General features: G+C 38.0%; 2 protein-coding genes across 2 annotated transcripts in view; one reads left to right on the forward strand and one right to left on the reverse strand.

Moving 5' to 3' along the window:
• The window catches only part of cdk5rap2 (CDK5 regulatory subunit associated protein 2), a 53,620-nt gene extending 33,014 nt beyond the window's left edge, over positions 1-20,606 (forward strand). The window contains exons 36-51 of the mRNA XM_079834065.1: positions 2,295-2,352; positions 3,164-3,333; positions 8,359-8,652; positions 9,262-9,387; positions 9,489-9,605; positions 11,870-11,996; positions 12,508-12,629; positions 12,718-12,918; positions 13,099-13,158; positions 14,386-14,576; positions 14,670-14,801; positions 18,636-18,774; positions 18,859-18,905; positions 19,628-19,673; positions 19,946-20,032; positions 20,080-20,606. Of these exons, the coding sequence (XP_079690191.1) occupies positions 2,295-2,352; positions 3,164-3,333; positions 8,359-8,652; positions 9,262-9,387; positions 9,489-9,605; positions 11,870-11,996; positions 12,508-12,629; positions 12,718-12,918; positions 13,099-13,158; positions 14,386-14,576; positions 14,670-14,801; positions 18,636-18,774; positions 18,859-18,905; positions 19,628-19,673; positions 19,946-20,032; positions 20,080-20,231 (2,069 nt within the window). The 3' untranslated portion in view covers positions 20,232-20,606. The remainder of the gene's footprint in view (positions 1-2,294; positions 2,353-3,163; positions 3,334-8,358; positions 8,653-9,261; positions 9,388-9,488; positions 9,606-11,869; positions 11,997-12,507; positions 12,630-12,717; positions 12,919-13,098; positions 13,159-14,385; positions 14,577-14,669; positions 14,802-18,635; positions 18,775-18,858; positions 18,906-19,627; positions 19,674-19,945; positions 20,033-20,079) is intronic.
• nup188 (nucleoporin 188) overlaps positions 20,414-21,111 on the reverse strand; it is a 29,451-nt gene continuing 28,753 nt past the window's right edge. Inside the window, exon 44 of the mRNA XM_079834066.1 lies at positions 20,414-21,097. Within this exon, the coding sequence (XP_079690192.1) occupies positions 20,918-21,097 (180 nt within the window). The 3' untranslated portion in view covers positions 20,414-20,917. The remainder of the gene's footprint in view (positions 21,098-21,111) is intronic.

Consider the following 21,111-nt stretch of genomic DNA (forward strand, 5'->3'; position numbering starts at 1 on the left):
ATGCTGTCTTTAAATTGTTTATATATTAATTTGGAGAGTAACTGAAATTATTACAATATCAAAATATTAAAAACGTAAAATATTAAAAACTTGCGATTAATTACAGAAAAAAGTGCGATTAATTAGTTAATTTTTTTAATCGATGCCCAGCACTAATATATATATATATATATATATATATGCACTCCGCTTCGCGTCGTGACCGCATCACCACCTCGGGTGTGCATTATTGTTCTAATAATTGAACGGCCCGTTGTCAATTATTCCGCTTATACTACGGTTACCACACCTCAAGACATCGATCCGAAGATATATTTAAAGGGATTCGTCCGGGTTTTGTACTTAAATCGTTATTGTGAGTAGGACTATTTCTTCCGCGTCTCATCCAATGGCTCTTTTGTTAGTTCCGAAACGTCATTTTAAAGCTGTTAACGAAGGCTTGAGCCGTTGATAGCATTCTACTGCAGTTATTAATAAAGTTATGAGAGAGAGAGAGAGAGAGAGAGAGAGAGAGAGAGAGAGAGAGAGAGAGAGAGAGAGAGAGAGAGAGAGAGAGAGAGAGAGAGAGAGAGAGAGAGAGAGAGTTTGTTTGCTTGTGTGAATTAGGCTGCCTCTGTGCGTCTCTAAACAGCTGTTCACAGCTGCTCGCTAGTGAAAAAATGTCACGTGTAGCCTTTAAGTTGCTCCACTATATGGGCGAACTGATCAAATCGTCAGGGCAGCGCTGACACCTTTCTGTGCAAACTGTAGTGCGAGCATGTGTGATTTCAGTAATGAGACAGAAAAGCTTTTGGTGTCCGCTTCCGTCTGTTGGTTTTCATCTGGACAGTCTAATACTGCTGCCATAATATATAATATATTCACCGTAAATATTAAGATTTACTTTAGGAAAATCGTCTGTCATATTGTTGTTTTTAGTCCTGTAATTTCCGTTATTACAGTTAACTATGCGAAGTGATATGGAACTGTAATGCGGTCAAGAGCTGCCTGGAACTACGTTCGCTGTGCATCTCCCAGAAAATAATTGCACACCTCAGAACGTTCATCAACCAATCAGATTCAAGCATTCAACGGCCCCGTAGTATATATATGTATATATATATATACTAGGGGTGTAACGGTTCGCGTATTCGTACCGAACGGTTCACGGGGTGAGTTCCAAATGGAATCAGTATTCCCTATTTGATCATCCCTATGTGAGCAGGACACGCGTGTGCCGTATGTAGCAGTTTGGAATGCACTTGGCAAAGGGAGCGGCGTAAATTCCTCATTATCTTCAGCTGGGATGTTCCCGTGACAATGCAGCGCCAGCATAAATAAATATACAATTCATATTTTTAAGAGTTATATTACTTTTTATATACAGTATTACAAAGCATATTTTTATAAACATTTTAAAATAAAAAATGTTTATTTTTATTTGCAACAGTTAGGCTAAAAAAAAGAAAATGATGCAGATAAAACTGCGACATCTGCTGCAGTGTTGCCAAGTTCATACATGTCCGCAGGTTGAAGCGACCCCAATTGTGTGATATTTAGCACCGGGAATGCGTATTTCAGCAGGAAACCCTGCCAAAAAGACATATATTTTACCCCCCATAAGAGATTTTTACCAAAAAACCCTACTGAAATGAGACTGGGCTTGTTTTGGGCTAGTTTTGAGTAGCGATTGGGCGGGTTTTGTTGTGAATATCTGGCAACCCTGATTTGCTGACGGACACTGTGCTGCGTTGTCACGGGAACATCCCAGCTGAAGATAATGAGGAATTTACGCCGCTCCCTTTGCCAAGTGCATTCCAAACTGCTACATACGGTACACGTGTGTCCTGCTCACATAGGGATGATCAAATAGGGAATACTGATTCCATTTGGAACTCACCCCGTGAACCGTTCGGTACGAATACACGAACCGTTACACCCCTAATATATACACACACACACACACACACACACACACACACACACACACACACACACACACACACACACACACACACACACACACACACACACACACACACACACACACACACAGCTGGCAATTAATTAATATAAAAAATGAAATACAAATTAAAAACTAGTTTTTTATGACAAACAAATTTACAAAATTACTAAAATAATATAAAACACTATAATGGTAAACTACATTGTGTTCACATACTTTTTAAAATAATTGTAGGCAGCATAGTATAGTATGCACTGCAGTAAGCAGCAGATCACTAGTATTTCATTATGAACATAACCAAAAATACACCATAAATGTTACAGTATATGTGTTTTCTGTGTTCCTTTAGTTTCTACAGGAGGTGCTGGTATGGATGAGGAGGGAGCAGAGTCAGAAATGATGCTCAGGTGAGAACAGCTTTCAGCTTTATATATGCTAAGAATGATGCCCCGTGATCTAACAAATACTAACATCTCAAGGAGGAATCATCAGAATGAGTGTGCGCAAACACACAAGGATTATGTAATAGATGATAAATGAAACACAGTTATAATATACCTGGTTATGCTGTAGTATTCACTTGATTCTATAGCTACTATTAATCCAGCTGGCGTTTGATGCTGTAGTGTTTGGCTTCCTCCTGACAGTGATTGTGAGTGGGTGTGGGAGGAGCTGCAGTACCTGCGCTCTCAGCTAGAGGGCGATAGAGAACAGCAGCAGCTTCAGATGGTTTATTTGTGCAGGCAGAACCAGAATCTTGCCATTAGTACACAGCATTACATTGGCCTGTGAGTGCTGCCAGCAGTGGCCCGTGTGCAGTGCAGTGTGTGTGTGTGATCTTAGTTGGAGTCATTTAAGATGTTCTGTATTTTCTCTCGGTGGCGGTCTTTACATCCCTATTCATATAGTATTCATTCTGTATAGTATGCAAGTTTATGATTAATCTGTCTCAGATTACACCACCTTGCAAAATTTTAATTTTTTTTTATAAATAAATTATTTTAAGGTAATTTTTCTGCACATGTACTGAATGCCACAAAGTTAATGCATATTTAGTATAAAATAAAATTATCATATTTGGGATTTAGCCGTACTTTTTTACAGCCTCATTTCCTTATGTTATCTTGTGTGGTATTGTTGTGTTGTTTATTGGTTAGTTTTGCTGTGATTGTTTTCAGACAGTCTTGTTCTCTCTGTAATTATTTGTGTGTCTGACAGACTCTCTGCAGAACTACAGGAAAAAGACCGGCACATTCAAGCTTTGCAACATCAACTGCGAATGCAGGTTCCCAGAATGCATCAGAGCTCAGACTCTGAGATGAGTGACATGCTGTCCAATGATGGCACCACATCCTTCCACGACAGCCCTTCAGATAGACTTCACACAGGTAACACTCTCCTGATCAGGTATAAAGTCATTTCATGTGTTTGTAAATGCACCTGATTGCATCTCATCTAGCAAATCAGAATTAGAACTTAACATTGTGAACATCCTTTCAAAAAAGTTCTTTAATGTTTTATTGTACCGAATCGGACTCCGTGCTAATAAATGAATGTAGTCTCAGTTCAAGGCAGCACCTTTTTAGATCAAGCTCAATTATTTATCCAGGACACCCTCTTGATTTCTTACCTCTTGACCTGGAACGAGATTGAGGTCAGTTTTGTAGTGATTTCAAGTCAAGTAAAATGTATTTGTTTATTTGTATACACATTGTTTCAAAGTTGCTGTACAGAAAATTTTCATAATATCTTAATTTCTTCATTCCTTATAGTCACATTTAGCCGATTAGAGCTGGGCAATAGTATAGTTTTATATTACATTTTGTGGCGATATAAGCTATCAAGGAGTTGAGATTTGTTATATGGTTTATATCGGCCTAGTGAGTTTAATGTATATAATAAAGTTAAACATACTTGTATTTTAGGGGTTGAACGACTTTTTTAAAGTCGACATTTATGTGATGACAGTCGAGTCGACTAGTCACTGATGATGTTATTAATGAACAAATAAGCCTGAACCTTGAGCTGTGACTCGAATGCGTTTTTTGTTGTTGTTGCATATGACACAGCTCTGCCCAAGAGGTTATTGCTCCTACATAACAGGGTTTGTTTATCAATTCTTTTGTCTTTGGGTCGTTATATTTCTTGCATATTTCTGCTCGTTCTGAATCAGAGAGAGAGCGGGAGCGAATGCGTGTGAATTAATTCTACCTGGCAGTGTCTCTCTAATAGTGAAGCTGTGGGTTTTAGTTATCAAGAAATATATGCTGGAACTTTTCAGTTTCTAAGCTATTTTATTGATAAATCACAGAACGGTGTTAATACGTTTCTTTGCTACTGAATGATTGTGTGCGCTCATGATAAAGTGCGAGCTATGTGTGTGTGCGTTACAATGCTGCAGACATTAGTTTAGAACAGCGATTAACTTGCGTGTACAATAAGCTGGTCTAATTAAAAATGGTCATTCTCCCGATCAAATTTGAGCATCCAGATGGCATAATCAAACATGCCTTGTGGAGAGCTCTATGAGTGTGCGTTTCTTTGTCATTTTAATTGTTGAAAACGGAGCGTGCGTGTCAGGAAATGGCTTATCCTGTTGCGCCCTCTATAGAGCTTCGGAGGTCACGTGACCCATTCTGTTTACGACAACATTGTAGCAGGCAAGAACAGCCGGCGCTAGCATGAGTTTCAAGGTAACGGAGTTCACTGTGCACTTTAATTCAAAAGACATAGACTTTTACATAGCAACTTAATAGATTAAACATAACAGATCCCTATAATGTCCCCGGGGTGCTTTACACGTGTATCGATAAAGGAAAGTATAGCTTTCCTGTCAGGACACCTGTTGCACCAGCTGTGCGCAAGTTACAACTAGCCTAGTTTTGACGTAAATGGGCTCTAAGTTACTTATGCACTCCTAAATATTTTTGCGTTGCAACTTGCACCATTAAACTTAGTTGAAGCCTAAATCTACGTATAAACTAAATATTTACGGAAGCCTCCGATCAGGAGTAACATTAACTGATAGAATAGCAGGCAGACTGAACTGCATCAATACACTCTTGTTTTACGTTACAGACTTTAATCAGGGCACTGATCAGAGAGTTAGCCCATTGACTTATGTCCTGATCAGTGCCTTGACTACTAAACCAGGGAGCTGATTGAGACGTACCCTTCAATTCTTTACACGTATATGATAATGCTGACATATTGGCCTACATGCGCTTACATTTTAAGAGAGAAAACATGTGAATGGATTAACGTTATATCTGCCGTGTGCGCACTGTGCGCACACATAATCAATAGATGTAATTTCTTCTTTTTTGTTTCAGTATTTATTTATTGATCCTTAATTTAGTTTCAAGTAGCCTTTCTTGATGTTATTTATTTATAAAAGCACTTATGTTATTCATGATTAAGTATCGTATTTAATGGGAACTTCATGCCATTTCACTGTGATAAAACGAGTTTCCATTTGCTTCCCCTGCCAGTTCTGGCATCCTGGCGATAATCAACTGTCCATCATGTTGAAATAGTAAGGTTTAAACAGTCCAGTTTTAAATTATTTTATAGATCCCAATGCAACAGCCGCTCTAGCGCCCCCCTGGTTGCCTGCCAAAATGGCGGAATTTAGGCTGCGTGACGTCAACCTCCGGAGCTCTATAGGCCAGCGACTAGTTGATGTCAAGCTTAAAGCGTCATGGCAGAGCATTAAAGTCGACTAGTCTGTGCAACCCCTATTGTATGTCCTGCTTTAAATAAAGTGATGGGCGATGATATAGTTACATTTCGTGACTAAATAAAAAAATCAGGCAGTTGAGATTTGCTATATAGTATATTGACGCTGTCGGGTGGAAACCTTGTATCTCCAAAAAGGCTGCTTAGTAGGGGTGGATCTGGTCGTTAATTCACATTTACTTAAAAGAGCATGAAAAAAAGATAAAAATGAAATCTGCCGTGAACTAAAATGTTTGAAAAACTTTTGCTGAAGCTAAAACCAAGAGGGTTCATTTATAATAGCCTAGCTAAAATGATTCTGTAATTTTGTATAATATGGAGGAAATAGACAGAATCAAGACTTTTAATAAATCCAAAATCAAGAAGGTTTATATCTTATTGCTGAAAGGGGCCAAAATGTAGACAATTTTTGTGTGCTGTTATAGTAAAATAAATCCAGTTCTTTTTAATGTCTCACTTAATTCTCTTCAATATTACTGTTGTGCAATTCAAAGTAAAATGTTAGCCAATGTTGGGTCGTGAGGGGCCTCAGGTTCTGATTTTGCTCAGGGCCCCCAAAATGGTCTGTGAAGTTTAGCAGAGACTCGTTTGTCCACTTCTGACAGCAAAATGGAAATATGTGCAAGACTTTCTAACGTTTACAGGTGGAGAATATACCTGAGAAATGTAAAACCGGGGCAAAGCCGCTTTTAACTATACATGTTAACTATATCTTACAAGTTACTTTGACTGCCTTAATATAAAGCATGTTTCCTGTTTAAGACTAAGTGGATTATGCACCTTCTGCACAGCAGCTCACTCTGCATCCTCCGTTATGTTTCATTTGTTCTTGTAATATGAAACTACTGGATATTGATATAAAAAACGGTATTGCCTCATCCTATATTGTTTATAAAATATATATCGATTTCTCGTACAAACTCGATATACTGCCCAGCCCTAATCTGCGGTGCTGTCAGCTTGAGTATTTGGAGTCGTGTCGTGAAACGTCAGACGCTGAGGCTGGCGTCCCATTACAGGCCCTTACAGATGCATTATTCAGCATGCACTGTTTTCTCCTCTGCCCTCCTGAGAGCTGTTAAGAGCGTGTGTGTTGCTGATTTGTTGAGTGTTTAGTATCATGCAAACGGATAGATTTTGCTCTTTTGTAAAGGCATCAGCACAACATGATGGACTAACTCTCATAGCATTACCCTAGCAAATGGAAGGAGTTTGTTACTCCTGATCTCTCTCTACAGCCTGGTTCAGGTTTCCCAGCAGCTGGGACACAATAGATCGAGAGATTGGAGATGTACTCAGTGAACGCGTGATGGACTACACTTTGCCGTTTGTTTAGCACTAACGTTCTTGGAGGGGAATTGAGTGGATGCTGAATTGTCAGTCAGACCGTATACATGTTCATGAGAGTCTAATTTGTGGTAGTGCTGTGCTAAACTTTCTACTGGATTGGAACTGTACTGAGATCTGGTGTTATAGTGAGACCAGGTCTAGGTTAACAGAAGTTCAGCTCTGAACATAAGTGGACAAATTATGGCCCGTAATGGCATCTCTCGTAGCAGATGGAAGAAGGTGCTAAAAGCCACCAAAGAGGAAGGTAAAAACCAAGCGTTACTCTCTTCTTAACTGTCCAAAATTTAAGTGGTACTGATGCCTTGTTGTCTTGAGTTTTAGGTTAGATTTAAGTAACAGAATTTGATGTTTGAACCTGTGTTTTTTATTTATTTATTATTCATATACTATTATAGTGTTTATTCATATTTTCAGTTTGCTTTTATTATATTTTCTGTTTTCATTGTAATAATTTTGATATTCGCTTGTCATTTTTGTTAGTTTTTTCTTAAATATTAGTATTAAGCTTTAATTCGTTTTTATTTTAGTTTTAGTAATTTTAGTACTTTTCAGTAAATCATTTCATTAAAAGTTTGGCTCTGTGTGTGTGTGTGTGTGTGTGTGTGTGTGTGTGTGTGTGTGTGTGTGTGTGTGTGTGTGTGTGTGTGTGTGTGTGTGTGTGTGTGTGTGTGTGTGTGTGTGTGTGTGTGTGTGTGTGTGTGTGTGTGTGTGTGTGTGTGTGTGTGTGTGTGTGTGTGTGTGTGTGTGTGTGTGTGTGTGTGTGTGTGTGTGTGTGTGTGTGTGTGTGTGTGTGTGTGTGTGTGTGTGTGTGTGTGTGTGTGTGTGTGTGTGTGTGTGTGTGTGTGTGTGTGTGTGTGTGTGTGTGTATATAGATAGATAGATAGATAGATAGATAGATAGATAGATAGATAGATAGATAGATAGATAGATAGATAGATAGATAGATAGATAGATAGATAGATAGATAGAAATTAATTCTTTTATTCAATTAAATGGACAGTAAAAACAGATTTTTATTGCAAATAAATGTTCATTGAACTTTTGATTCAAAATGAATCATCTATTTCCAAAAAAAAATTAAGCAGCACAACTGTTTTCAACATTGATAATAATCAGAAATGTTTCTTGAGCAGCAAATCCTCATATCAGAATGATTTCTGAATGATCATGTGACACTGAAGACTGGAGTAATGATGCTGAAAATTCAGCTTTGACCACAGGAATATATTTTTCAAAAATAAATTAAATTATAATTTATGCATCATGTTTGTTCTAGTGTGCATTTGTAAACCACTTCTTTTCTTCTTTTTTTTTGTCCTTTGCAGGCCTGAAAGTATCCAATGACGATGCTTTTATAGATATGGGGCTGGTAACTGGGGGCGTGACTGATGGTGGACAGGGGAGTGTCCGAGTACTACATCGGGAGAATGGGCGTCTGCAGGAGCAGCTGAGAAGCAGCGAGGAGCTGAACGCTACACTTCGTAGTGAACTGGACCTCACACGCTCCATCCTGAAGCACAACCCACAGAACCAGACTGAAGACAAACAGCCGGTGAAGCAGCAGCAGCAGCAGCAGCAGCAGCAGAAGAACACATCAGCGAGCAAGACTATCGACTCAGGTAGAGCTCACAATGTATCTGTATGTTTGTGACCTTTGGTTGCTCACACTGGATAACTCAGCCCAGAATGAGCTCTCATTGATCCGAAATCCACATAACTATATATTTAAACATTATAATATAACGTTAATATAACATATTATTTATGTTTTACTGTATCATATTTGATATGCAAATTTGTAAGCCCTCTAACATGATCAAAACTGCTGGGAAAAAAACATGTACACAATCTACTACATGCCTTCTGTCATCTGATTTAGATGTCATACTTTTTTACCAGTCATAAGTCATAAGCCTTCAGGTCATGTTTCACGTGTCTCTTTGCTGTGATATCTTTACTTATTCTTTTATAAAGTAAATGTAAAAATATCTTTTATATTGTTAGTAATTGTTAATTTTTGGTAATTTGAATCAGTATTATGATTGATTTTACTGACTATTATTTCATATGACATTCTTTACAGGGTTAAGTATGTTCTTGGTTAGGACAAAGTTATTGAGTGCTTATTATGTGCTTATGTAATTTGAGAGTCAGTAATCTTTTGCATTATAATACTGAAATAGAGGCCAATTCTGCATCCACTTGTGTTTTCTCTCTCGCTCTTGTAGATCTATTAGCAGAACACTTGCAGGAGATCCGAGCTTTGCGCCAGCGTCTTGAAGAGACCATCAGAACCAATGAGAGACTCCGAGAACAGTTAGAAAGAAAGTTACTGGAAGCAGAGAAAGACTCAGGTGAACACACACAAACTCATACAAATTAATTGCATGTTTAAAATAGCTCACAACGCTCCTCATATCTGCAAATCACTTAATATTTGGATGTTTGTGATCAGCAGCCACTAACATCTTCATCGCTGGTTCTGAAGATCAGGGTCACATCAGCAGTGAACTTCACTTCCTCTTGACCCAAAACCACACACTCAAAGAGCAGCTCAACCAGGGAGCACGAGGTAACAAACTCTAACAAGGTCCCTGAGGGGCCTTAAATGTCTTAAATTACATTTCATCAATTTAAGGCCATAGAAGTCTTAAATGTTGTACATTTGGATGGTATAACTTGTAGTAAAGTGGATGCATTTCAAAATAAGACTTGCACAAGAGTCCTGGATATTATTCTGATTTGTATTGATATTTTTGTAACACAATAAATGATTTCTGGCATTTCATTTAAAGGGATAGTTCACCCTGAAATGAAAATAAAGCCATCTTTTACTCACCCTGCTGTTGTTCTAATGCCCTATGTCCTTCTAACTTTTCGGACCTCAAAATAGTCCTGCACACGCTTCCTCCTATAATAGCAGTGAATAGCGACCTGGCTAAAACATTACAAAAAATATACAAAAGTATAACGCAATGATACAGTGAGACGCGTGCCATATATGTAAAGTGTTCAGGAGGCACACTATAAGGTTGTATTGGAATTGTTTTAAAGGTCCCATGGCATGGCATTTTTCTATTATTTTATAATGTTTCCTGGGGTGTACTTATATTGTTAGTATGATTTTTACATCATAAAATGTCATAATTTAGAAATAAAAGGCATTTTTTCAATACTGATGTTTGCCCTGTGGCTGAATGCCCTGTTACAAGAGGCGTGTCTGCTGTGAGACTTCAGTAAAAACGCCCACTGTTGTGATTGGCTGACAGGGGGGAGGGGGCGTGGTTTAACGAGGTCTACGAGGCAGGAGCAGGCACGAGCTGCTGCCAGAGAGACGGATGGACCAGAGTTCACTTCACATCAGTTCTGTCAGTCTCAGATCAGTGAACTGTTGTAGTTACAGCATATACTTCAGGTTATTAGTTTATTTCTAGTCGGAGGGACTGTCACTCATGTCAGAAAGTTAGTAACTTTAGTAAATTATGGATCAGCGCTGACTGGAGACGCAAACCGTTTAGAACGATTCAGTCCGATTTGGTGAACTGATTCGGTTCACTAAAAAGAACCGGTTCAAAAGAAAGATCGTTCGCGATCCGGACAGCACTAATGTACCAGAGACAGAGCTCAGCGATTGCTAACAAAGTTATTTATAGTAACTACTGAGTTATGAGAGCGCTGTCAGTCAGCGCGAGTTTATTGTGTTTGTATCTGAGAGTTCTGAATAAACACGAGTCCCAGTCACACCGAGTCCGTCTTCATCATTATTACCAACTTTGTAACACATGCAAAGTACCATTACAGCTGTCGAGATGAACGAGTTATGAGTAAGTGTTGATAATAGCTTTATTTTTAGATATGTTCCTATCATATGAAAAGTGTCAGTGACATGCGTTGAGTACACAGCGCAAACAAAGATACAACAGCAGTAACCGAATGTAATCCAGTTTATTGTGGGGAAAGCTGGCTAGCCTAGCCCGGATATGCTCACGCTTACCCCCCTTCTGCTTAATCTCGCGCCGCGTTTGGTGCCTCCGCTGTGGGCCAGATGCAGTACTGGGGGTCGGGGATGTTGAAGGCCGAGCTTCGGCGTGCGTGAGGTTTATCTCTAAAGAGATGTGTGTCTGCCGATGTTGAGCAGAAACGACTGTATGCACATTTTAGGACAGATAGACGCGGTGGGGACGTACAAAAACACTGACTCACAAGATAGAAAACACAAAAACACCGTTCTGTCGGGAGAGAGAGAAGCCGCAGCGTGTGCACGAATAATAAATAATTAGCTACACATCAGAAATCACTGATCGCAGATCAGAAGGAACTGAAAAAAGACTTCTGTTTTCATTTGTACATCCAAACACTGAGAAACTGCCAGCATTCACTCGTTCACAAGCAATGATCTCTCGAGTGCCTGCATGGGCGTGGCAGATTCTCTGGGTGGAGGAAAGGGAGGAAACCGCTCCTGCTTGGACGTCAATCCAGGAGACTTCAGGATTGGCTCGTCTGGCCTGTCATTTTCTCAAAGGCAGAGAAAGACAGCCAGAACTCGGTTTTACACCGATCAACATTTCTATCCACTTGGGGACAATATTCAGGCTAGGGGAACTCATATTAATGTTGAAAAACCTCATAAAATGAAAATTTCATGCCATGGGACCTTTAAGATTGTATGGCTTTGTTCTATACAGAAATCATTTTGTTTGTGCAGGTCTTAAAAGGGTCTTACATTAGATTTTTGATACACTGCAGATACCCTGTCTAATCCTTTAAAACTACTACTGAATGCAATCTTTTATCTGTTGTCACATCTGTGTGTGTGTGTGTATCTGTATTAAACAGATAAACAGAAGGAGAACGATCGCCTGAGGGAAACTTTGGCCCGACGAACCGCTAAACTGGAGCTGAGCAAAAAAGAGTGTGAAACACTAAAACAAGAGAGAACTCAACTACAGGATAACCTGTACAGGTAACACACACACACACACAGAGCCGCATATGGGACATCCATCTACAGGACAATATATATGTCTAGGTGTGTTTCCAATAAAAGAGATCAGCCGCAGATAACGGAGATCCAGTGTCATGTAATGTGTGTGTGTTTTGTATCATGTGTCATTCTCAGAGGGCCTGTGTAATGAGTTGTTTTAATTATTGCAATTATTTCTAATCCAGGAGGTAAATGTGTGATTGGCTAATGAAAGTTTCATATTACACACACAGACTCATTATGTCGTCCCTGAATTTTTTATTTGGTGCACATCAGTGTTTCCTCTCCCCCCATTTACATTTACAAATGAGTATCTTTCCCTAGGAACAACCAGTTAATATTTAAACGCTTTTAAATCTTTTAAAACTTTTACAGCATTTTTCACCTGCTAAAAAGCCAGCTTTGAGTCAAAAAATTATATACATTTTGGGCTGTTTCCTAAAAGCATCGTAATTTTGTGCATGCATTGATGTGAGCGTGTGTGTTTCAGGCTGCAGTGTGAGAACAGTCATCAGAGGCAGCAGCTGTGTGACACCCAGCAGCTCTTGCAGTCTGTGCGTGTGGAGCTACAAGTGCATGAGCACATGAAGAACTCCACACAGACTCACAAAGGTACGTTCACACGCACTGAACATGCTGTCGAGGTAGGCAGTTCGCTAGGTTTGAGACACTGCTGATAGCTGTGTGTGTGTGTGTGCAGGAGAGGGCCGTGGGTCTGATCATGAGGGCGGTTCAGCATTGGATCTGAGCGAGCTGCTGGGCGAGATCAGACAGCTGCGTGTTCAGCTGGAGAGAAGCATCCAGACCAACACCACACTGAGACAGAGACTAGAACAACAGCTATTGACCCGCACTGACCACAGATCAACCATTAACATCAACTACCTGCTGCATAAAACAGGTACACACACAAACTCCATTATCAGACTCAATCACATATTGTGTCTATGCAAAGTTTTTATCAAATGTGTTTGTTTAAACCACTGTAACATGTCAAAGTGGCAGTAGCAATATAATGACGTGTTCAATAAATGCTAGTAACTGGTACAGGCAGATTCAAGAAAACAAATCTTTCTTTCAGATGAAGCTGGTAAATCAGATGTTGTTCACTTACAGACAGACGTGTCTAGTGCTGCACATGGTACATATCTTTGTTTTTTACTCATGTTTGTATGTTTATAAAGGGGCTCATCAGTTCATCAACAGGTTTAAATTGCAATGATGGAACTAAAGAGCATGTCCTAAAATCTAATAAGAAATTATATTTTGCTTTAAGAAAGTGAAGCCTGTTTATAGGATAAATTGTAAACTATTTATACATCATGGTATTGTTTGTTTTACTGCCATTATCTATCTATCTATCTATCTATCTATCTATCTATCTATCTATCATCTATCATCTATCATCTATCATCTATCATCTATCATCTATCAATCATCTATCTATCTATCTATCTATCATCTATCATCTATCATCTATCATCTATCATCTATCTATCTATCTATCATCTATCATCTATCATCTATCTATCATCTATCATCTATCATCTATCATCTATCATCTATCATCTATCATCTATCTATCTATCTATCTATCTATCTATCATCTATCTATCTATCATCTATCATCTATCATCTATCATCTATCTATCTATCTATCTATCTATCATCTATCATCTATCATCTATCATCTATCATCTATCATCTATCATCTATCTATCTATCTATCATCTATCATCTATCATCTATCTATCTATCATCTATCATCTATCATCTATCATCTATCATCTATCTATCTATCTATCTATCTATCTATCTATCTATCTATCTATCATCTATCATCTATCTATCTATCTATCTATCTATCTATCTATCATCTATCTATCTATCATCTATCTATCTATCATCTATCATCTATCATCTATCTATCTCTATCTATCTCTATCTATACATATATATAAATAAATAATATATATATATATATATATTTTTTTATGTGACCACAAGATATTTTCATCACACTTTAGATTAGGGTCCAATTCTCACTATTAACTAACTATAAACTTCGACGTTTGCCTCAATAAACTCATAATTACAGTTTATTAATAGTAATGTAGTTGTTAAGTTTAGGTATTGGGTAGGATTAAGGGAAGGAGAATATAATCATGCAGAATAAGGCATTAATATGTGCTTTATAAGTGCTAATAAATAGCCAATATCCTAGTAATATGTATGCTAATAAGTAGCTAGTTAATAATGAGAATTGGACCCAAACTAAAGTACTGATATTTTTTGTGAAATTCGCTCTAAACCCTGGAAATAAAAATAAACATTCACATGTTGGTCACAAACTGCTCTTTGTGTTTAGACAGCGGTAGTTCAGCGGACTCTGGTTCATATGCTCCATCCCGGCTGGTACCGGGTCACCGGCTGTGGGCGGACAGACGCGGACGCCATGTTCTGGGTCTGATAGAGGACTATAACGCCCTGCGCAAGCAGATCAATGAAGCCAAGAGACTCACTGCAGATCTAGACACACAGATACATGACTGTGGCAGGGTGAGAACACACACACACACACACACGCACTCCGTCTCATGTGTGTTAGGCTCATGTTTCAGTACTCAATGTGTTTTCTGTGGTGTGTGTCAGGGTGTGGATCAGCTGAAGAGCTTCTCTGGTGGTGTGAACACCATGCAGCAGGTTCTGGAGGAGGCCGCTCGCCTTCTCAAACTGCTCTGGAGAGTCTCACTGCCCTCAGGAGACGGCACACACACTCAACAGGTAACACACACACACCGTTGTCTAAGTGATGTCATACTGTAGACATCTGTTGTTGTCATATGAATAAATATAATGACTACAGAGTAAGGAAGGAAGATAACTGACTAAATTAAATAAATTGTGACATTTTCCAATCATTAAATAAATATTTTATCATTTTAATAATGTAATAATAGCAATTTTTAATAACTTATTTATGAATGAATGAATGTATGCATGTATGAATGCGTGTGTGTGTGTATATGTTTGTGTATGTATGTATGTATGAATGCATGTATGCATTCATACATACATGCATGCATTCATACATTCATACATACATACGTTCATACATACATTCATACATCCATTCATACATCCATTCATACATGCATACATACGTTCATACATACATTCATACATACGTTCATACATACATACATTCATACATACATTCATACATACATGCATTCATACATCCATTCATACATACATACATGCATTCATACATCCGTTCATACATACATACATGCATTCATACATACGTTCATACATCCATTCATTCATACATACATGCATACATCCATTCATACATACATGCATTCATACATACATGCATTCATACATTCATACATACATTCATACATACGTTCATACATCCATGCATACATACGTTCATACATACATGCATTCATACATACATGCATTCATACATTCATACATACATTCATACATACGTTCATACATACATGCATACATCCATTCATACATCCATGCATACATACGTTCATACATACATGCATACATACATGCATACATCCATTCATACATACATTCATACATACGTTCATACATCCATGCATACATACGTTCATACATACATGCATTCATACATACATTCATACATACGTTCATACATACATGCATACATACGTTCATACATACATGCATACATACATGCATACATACGTTCATACATACATGCATACATACATTCATACATCCATTCATACATCCATGCATACATACGTTCATACATACATGCATACATACATGCATACATCCATGCAAACATACGTTCATACATACATGCATACATCCATTCATACATACGTTCATACATACATGCATACATACATGCATACATCCATTCATACATCCATGCATACATACGTTCATACATACATGCATACATCCATTCATACATCCATGCATACATACGTTCATACATACATGCATACATCCATTCATACATCCATGCATACATACGTTCATACATACATGCATACATACATGCATACATACGTTCATACATACATTCATACATCCATGCATACATACGTTCATACATACATGCATACATCCATTCATACATCCATGCATACATACGTTCATACATACATGCATACATACATGCATACATACGTTCATACATCCATTCATACATACATGCATTCATACATTCATACATACGTTCATACATACATGCATACATCCATTCATACATCCATGCATACATACGTTCATACATACATTCATACATACATTCATACATACGTTCATACATCCATGCATACATACGTTCATACATACATGCATTCATACATACATGCATTCATACATTCATACATACATTCATACATACGTTCATACATACATGCATACATCCATTCATACATCCATGCATACATACATACATGCATACATACATGCATACATCCATTCATACATCCATGCATACATTCGTTCATACATACATGCATACATACGTTCATACATACGTTCATACATACGTTCATACATACATGCATACATACGTTCATACATACATGCATACATACGTTCATACATACGTTCATACATACATGCATACATACATTCATACATACATGCATACATCCGTTCATACATCCATGCATACATACGTTCATACATACATTCATACATACGTTCATACATACATGCATACATACGTTCATACATACATGCATACATCCATGCATACATACGTTCATACATACATGCATACATCCATGCATACATACGTTCATACATACATGCATACATACGTTCATACATACATGCATTCATACATCCGTTCATACATACATGCATTCATACATCCGTTCATACATACATGCATTCATACATACGTTCATACATCCATTCATACATACATGCATTCATACATCCGTTCATACATACATGCATTCATACATACGTTCATACATACATACATGCATACATACGTTCATACATACATTCATACATACGTTCATACATACATGCATTCATACATACATTCATACATACGTTCATACATACATGCATTCATACATCCATTCATACATACATGCATTCATACATACATGCATACATACGTTCATACATCCATTCATACATACATACATTCATACATCCATTCATACATCCATACATACATACATACATGCATTCATACATGCATACATACGTTCATACATACATGCATACATACGTTCATACATCCATTCATACATACATGCATTCATACATCCATTCATACATCCATTCATACATACATGCATTCATACATCCATTCATACGTCCATTCATACATACATACGTTCATACATGCATTCATACATACATACATACATACATACATGCATTCATACATACGTTCATACATACAGGCATACATTCATACATGCATTCATAATTACGTTCATACATACATGCATACATTCATACATGCATTCATACATGCATACATATATGCATACATACATCCATTCATACATACATGCATACATGCATTCATACATACGTACATACATACATACATGCATACATTCATACATGCATTCATACATGCATACATACATGCATACATACGTTCATACATACATCCATTCATACATACATACATTCATACATCCATTCATACATACATGCATTCATACATCCATACATACATACATACATGCATTCATACATGCATACATACGTTCATACATACATGCATACATACGTTCATACATACGTTCATTCATACATGCATACATACGTTCATACATACATGCATACATACGTTCATACATACATACATGCATTCATACATACATTCATACATGCATTCATACATCCATGCATACATACATACATGCATTCATACATGCATACATACATGCATTCATACATACATTCATACATACATACATGCATTCATACATTCATACATACATTTATGCATGCATTCATACATGCGTTGATACATACGTTCATACATACGTTCATACATACATACATACATACATACATTCATACATACATACATGCATACATACATACATACATACATACATTCATACATACATACATACATACATACATTCATACATACATACATGCATACATTCATACATACATACATACATACATACATGCATACATTCATACATGCATTCATACATACGTTCATACATCCATGCATACATACATACATGCATTCATACATGCATACATACATGCATTCATACATACATTCATACATACATACATGCATTCATACATTCATACATACATTTATGCATGCATTCATACATGCGTTGATACATACGTTCATACATACGTTCATACATACATACATGCATACATTCATACATGCATTCATACATGCATTCATGCATATGAAGAAAAAATGCAATGAACTGAACCTGTTTTACTAAGAAATCAACTCACACATCAGACCTCAAAGCAATTTAGAATCCAGTGATTATCCGAATTTTAAAAGCTATGAAACATTTGAACCGCTTTCCCAGCAGTCCTGTGCTGATTAAAGCTCCCCCTGTTCTTCTGTCTGTGTCCCATCAGGACGAGCTGTTGAAGAGTGAGATCAGTCGTCTGAAGAGTCGTCTGTCCCAGCAGGAGAGGATGCTGACCGGAGCCGTGAAACGCCTGAGATCCACCAACCAGCTCAAAGAGGGCATGGAGCGCGTCATCATCGACCAGCGTAAGAGGCTCACACACATGTCTACATGCACACGCTCATCTGGAGCAATACAGAGCTGATGTGTGTGTCCTGTGTTTCCTGCAGTGTCTCTGACTCACGGCGTGCTGAAGAGAGCCAGAGGAAACCTGGAGGTGAGTTTGTGTTTCTGTTGATTTATTAGTCCAGGATGCAATACACCAAACCAAACTTTAAATTCATCAAAGAATCCTGAAAAAAAAATTACCGGTTTTCACAAAAATATGAAGCAGCACAAATGATTTCAACCAAATGTTTCTTGAGAACTAAATCCTCATATCAGAATGATTTCTGAAGGATCATGTGACACTGAAGGCTGGAGTAATGATGCTGAAAATTCAGCTTTGATCACAAAGTTTTAATACATATTACAAATAGGGATGCACCGAAATGACAATTCTGGGCCGAAGCTGAATAATAATAAAACACTTGGCTGAAGACCGAACGCGGTTTTTCTATTTTTTCATTTATTTCGGTTTGAGCAGCGAGTGGAGCCTGACTAATTTAAAACATATTTGCATACAAGAGATCAACAACTATGTCACTGCTGCAGAAACACGTTGTAGAGTGTGATGGTCAAGTTTTGTCGTTTGGATGCTGGAATTAATTTATTATATGAAAAAAACTAGCCTCCAAAAAAGACTATTTTGGACCTAGTATGATGTTTCTTTTCCATTTTTTAAATTTGTACTAACAAATTGTTCCGTTGCTTTGAATGTCTCTTTGTAAAGAACACTTGCTCGGAGATGTATATTTATTTTTGAACCGTTTTTCCCCTCTTCCTTCTCTCTTGATGTTAATGCTGTGTCTGCTGTGCTTTATTTCACCTGTATTTCAGTCCAACTATCTGAATGTTTTTGGGCTGAAGGGTCAGCAGGTGGAAGGTCAGTTTAATGAAGGGTTGTGCGTTTGTGAAGGCGATTGGTTTCTTTGCATGACGATCACTGCATGCTCACTTCTCCGTCTGATTCCCTTTCCGTTTGTGTGGCATCTTGCAGTTGCTTTCAATCCCAAAAGCCCATATGGAACGGTTGTTCTGACCTTCATATGTTGCTGGGGAGTTTGTTTTATTCCAGGCATGTGATTCTGCATGGACTTTAGCGATTGTTTGGCATCTCGACACATCTCTTGAGTTTTTACCTTTGTGTTTCTGTAGGACGTCCCACTGAATGGCCAGTGACCAATCAGCAACCGATGGGTGTGGCCAGCCTGCCGCAGCGTTCAGGCAGAAGTTCAGGATGCAGTGAGAACTCCTCCCACTGCAGCTGTTAGACACGCCCACAACTGTAGTGAGAACTCCTCCCACTGCAGCTGTTAGACACGCCCACAACTGTTATCATTGTCATTATAGGCAAGTCGCACATTTGCCTTTAAGTTATTTTTCTCCTCGAGGTACACTGATGCAGTTCAGAACTATTTGCACATATACAGGAAGCATTTAACTGATAAAGGGAATTTTTTAAATGAAAAATATTTTCTCCTGTAAATATTAGTTTTATACAGTTTTTGTTGAATGGTTTGAATCAGTCTCATGTTCACTGCATCATCTTAACTCTAGTGATGATGTGAATGAGTGGTACATGTACATTAAGTGAGCTGTACGTTAATATAAATGTATAAGACCCTCATAAGACTGTCTCAGTATTCATTTTTAATGCATAACCTTGCTATAAACGTACTGTACTTACCAATTATTTCCCAGCACAAGAGTTAGTGTCCATGGAAAAAGTCAGACCATATTCATCTTTAACTCTATTACAGTTTATTATGATTATAAGACAAATATATGGCAACTGGGAAATAAAAAGGTTTAATACAAAACGGCTATGACGTCCGATCATGATGAAAATTATATACTGTACATGTAACTACAAAAAACATGTAAATGTATTTTGTCAGTTTTCAAAGCTGCTATTCGGCCCATGAGGAAAGAAACGGTAACTGTGTTTTAAATAGAAAAGGTCCGGTGTGCCGTCCAGGTCATGTGATGAACTTTGGCACCGAAACACTGAAGCCAGAATCACTGAAACTGATTCATTGTTAAGTTTCCCTTACACTGTGACTCAGATCTCTGAATCAGCTTCTTCAAGTACTGCGCTCTCACCGGAGCTGTAGGTGTGCGGCACATCTAGCGCTGAACGTGCCGGACGAAGGCTTGGACCAGCTGGATGAAGGGCTCCTGGCCCTCCGGCGTGCCCTTGGATCCCGGTGTGGGTGGTTTGGTTTGTGGTGAGGGAAGCAGCCCGCTGGCTGGAGAGGAAGGGGAACCTCGGCGGAAAAACCGGAACAATGTGGACAATAGTGTACTCTGAAAGAAAACCA

This window comes from Gobio gobio (genome assembly GCF_949357685.1).
Source record: "Gobio gobio genome assembly, chromosome: 14".
Classification (NCBI taxonomy): Eukaryota; Metazoa; Chordata; class Actinopteri; order Cypriniformes; family Gobionidae; genus Gobio; species Gobio gobio.